We start from the raw sequence: 3,798 nt of genomic DNA on the forward strand, positions 1-3,798 counted from the left end.
TATCACTATTACCATACCCATCATCATCACTATTATGATAATAATAATAACAATCATTATCATCATCAGGATCATAGATATCATCATTATGATCATATTATTATCATTATTATTATCATCAATATCATTATCATCTTCATTATAAATATTAATAAGTTACGGTAGCCATTCTAGCTCACAGCAGCAATTAAAGTCGCACAATTGAAAATAATAAAGTGTAGCAATTGTAATAATAGTGTTATCAACAAAATAACAATGATAATAGTGATGACAAACAAACAATAGTCATAACAGTAATACAAGGAAAGTCATAATTTTTATCACAATAACTCAACACTGTACTATCAAAACATCTATCACCATCTATCTATTACACTATCACTATCAATATCAATACTATCATCACCATTATTATTATCATGTATTATCTCCCTTATCATTAACACCACATTAGTATCACAGGACATTTAAATATCTCTATAAACAGCTACAATAAGGAATAACTTATAAAGAGGCGAGAAGAGAGCTAGAGAGGACCTTAAGACGAGAACATTTTTTAGATTCCGAGATGTCCAATAAAACATTCGATTATCAGACCAAAGATTTAATCGTCATGGAGAAGGTAATTGGAATTCAGTTGGCATGCAAATCGTGTTATAAAACCCATTATTTTATCTTGGTATTTACTATTTTTTCGACTATTGTCTTAATGTCGGTGATGTATCAATATCTATCTGCCTGTTTGGTTATCTATCTACCTATCTTGACTATCTATCTACCTGTCTTTCTATCAAACCATTTGTCTATCTATTTACCTCTATATATCTGTATGCATGAACGTATCTCCCTATCTGTATCTACCCATCCATCTATCTACCGTTTATCTACCTATCTATATATCTATCTATATTTACCTATGCGAATCTGCCCCCCCCCCCCCTCAAAAAAGAAAAGAAAAAAAGAAAAAGAAAGAAAAAAAAATCACTTCACGCCTGCGCGCCCCCACCTGTATGCCTGTTCTCAGCCTTAAGTGTCACCTGTGGTTATATTTTCACTCCCCATCTTTGTTGTGGCAGATGGTTGCAGAACGAAAAAAAACTGGAGCACTTCCACGTCTTGGGAGAAAACACCAAGATTCCAAGAGTGTTGTTTGAGACCAACACTAACTATTTTTTTTTTTTTTTTTTTTGCTAGGCCAAAGGACGTAGATCGTGCGTACGAATATACAATACTTTTGAGAGCATCTCCCCGCACACATAGGTAGAGAAATACATCTTTACATACACAGTATATAGAAACAAACGTGTGTCTATGTGAATGTGTTTGTTTTTGTACATACATACATACATACACACATACATGTGCATATATATATATATATATATATATATATATAACTTATATATATAACATACATACATACATACACACACACACATACGATATATATATATATATAATTATATATATAATTATATATATAATTATATATTTAATTATATATATAATTATATATATAATTATATATATATTATATACAATACATATATGTCTGTATGTATAAATGTATTAGTTTATATGCAAATGTATGTTTACACACAATATATATATATATATATATATATATATATATATATATGCGTATATAGTCGTGCGTGTATGAGCGCATGTGCATATATGTATGCATGCATAAATGTATGTATATGTATGTGTATACGAATATGTATGTTTATATGTGTTTGCATGTTTGTAGATGCGCGTATATAGATGATACACATATAGAATAAATGAATGAATAAATATATAAATACATATATATACACACAAATATATATGTGCATGTATGTTTGTGTGTGTAGTATGTATGTTTGTGTGTATATATGTGTGTGTGTGTGTGTGTGTGTGTGTGTGTGTGTGTGTGTGTGTGTGTGTGTGTGTGTGTGTGTGTGTAGTGTATGTGTATGTGTATGTGTATGTGTATATGTATGTGTATGTGTATGTGTATATGTATATGTATATGTATATGTATGTGTATGTGTATGTGTATGTGTATGTGTGTATGTGTGTGCTTGTGCATGTGTCTGTAGGTCTGTAGAGGCGCGTGTACACATGATGCATACACAGATATAGCATATACATACTTACACACACACACACACACACACACACACACACACACACACACACACACACACACACACACACACACACACACACTACACATACACAATCTGCCTTGCGAACTACAGCATACATCAGTCTACGGACCTTGCTTGCCAACTGTTAACATGTGTCCGACAAGAAAGGGCGATCCGTACACGATTTCGTTTTCATTATTCATTCAGTTACAACCAAATATATTGATTTTTTCGTATCTATTCATTACACGCATTATTCACTCTTTGTTTTGTTAGCCTACTATTTTTTTTTTTTTTTTTATCTAGTGTTATGAAATATTTTGTCTTTTCCTTTGCTTTTATTGTACTGTATCTGAATTAAGTTAATATCGAATGTACGTTGCTGTGTTAGATCAAGCTTTTTTTTTTTTAACGAAAGATATCGAATGAGTTTGTATATTCCCCTATGATATAGAGATAATAAAAAAAAAAATCAATATCAGTCCAATCATGTAAACGCAAATTGAAGTATGCAAATCTCAAACTCAAAACAATGAGCAGTGAATAAATATACAAACAAACACATAACAGAAGTGGCGAAACAATAATCCTTGATAAAAAGAAACGGCAGCACGACAATAATAATAATAATAATAATAAAACACTAAAAAACAAAATATAATCTTACTTTTGAAAATACTATTAATCTAAGTAAAAACAAATCTCACCTGATTTGATCGAAGACGCGAATGAGGCACAGAGCACGACGTGGAGAAAGATTCGCTTCATCTTTCCCGAATTCTTCAATGTGCTGACGACCGGAATTTCTCCTTATCTCCTTGAGTGGACTGATCGCTTTCCGTCCGTCCCTCTCTGTTCCTCTTCCTTCAGCTGTGTATTTCTCTACTGCTGGTGGGCGTCAGACTAATATGCAATCGGGGGCAATGATGATCGCGCTCGTTGGTAAAAAACTGATTCATCACACTTCCAGAGTTTCCGGAATGAAATCGAAATCTTGACGAGTCACCTAGAAGTATCCCGCAGGAGGAGTCAGAAGAGATCGACTTTTCACCAGGTTGCCACGCTACAGACTGGCGACCACGTGCGCTGTGCAGAGGCAGTGCGTCCGTCCGTCTCCGACCGTGCGTTCACACTGACTGAAGGGCCACTGCCTTGTCCTATTATTCGGATGCCTCCCAGTTCCTGTCCTGAACTCGTAGTCTGTCGCTAGCAATGAGGAACTAAGCAGGAACTACCGCTTACCCGAACCCTCACGGCCGCGATGCACCTTTGTTTTGATGGGACGTCATAGCCGCGTCATCGGCGCTCAGCCAATGGGCGCCGTATGCTCCACCCACATAGGCATGACGTAATTATCGAATGCACCTATCACGAGGCGCTTTTTTCCTTCGGCGGCGTAGAGGTCAGAGACGAACAACCAATAGGAGACCTTGTATATATATTTTTTTTATGGAACTGAAGGTGGGTATCTTGAACGATCGTGTCATGCAAGGGGAATACGAAGTAGCTAGTCACTAATCAGACGTATAACGTCTCTTGACATCTTGTTTATGCAGACATCACATAAAAACAATCCTCGTAACACAATTCTCACTTAGAATGTAGTTCTCATATATGGAGCGAAGGAATAAAAACGAAGTGAAACTTTTAGAACAGACGG

General features: G+C 35.2%; 1 protein-coding gene across 3 annotated transcripts in view; it reads right to left on the reverse strand.

Annotated features, from left to right (window-relative positions):
- LOC125045014 (basic phospholipase A2 pseudexin A chain-like) overlaps positions 1-3,391 on the reverse strand; it is an 85,083-nt gene extending 81,692 nt beyond the window's left edge. For all 3 annotated transcript variants that reach the window (XR_007116522.1, XR_007116521.1, XM_047642039.1), the window contains exon 1: positions 2,846-3,391. Coding sequence is in view for 1 of the 3 variants with exons in the window: in XM_047642039.1 (XP_047497995.1) it covers positions 2,846-2,906 (61 nt within the window). In the remaining 2 variants the exon portion in view is untranslated. The remainder of the gene's footprint in view (positions 1-2,845) is intronic.
- Positions 3,392-3,798: the final 407 nt, after the last annotated feature.

This window comes from Penaeus chinensis, chromosome 36, assembly GCF_019202785.1.
Source record: "Penaeus chinensis breed Huanghai No. 1 chromosome 36, ASM1920278v2, whole genome shotgun sequence".
NCBI classification, from domain to species: Eukaryota; Metazoa; Arthropoda; class Malacostraca; order Decapoda; family Penaeidae; genus Penaeus; species Penaeus chinensis.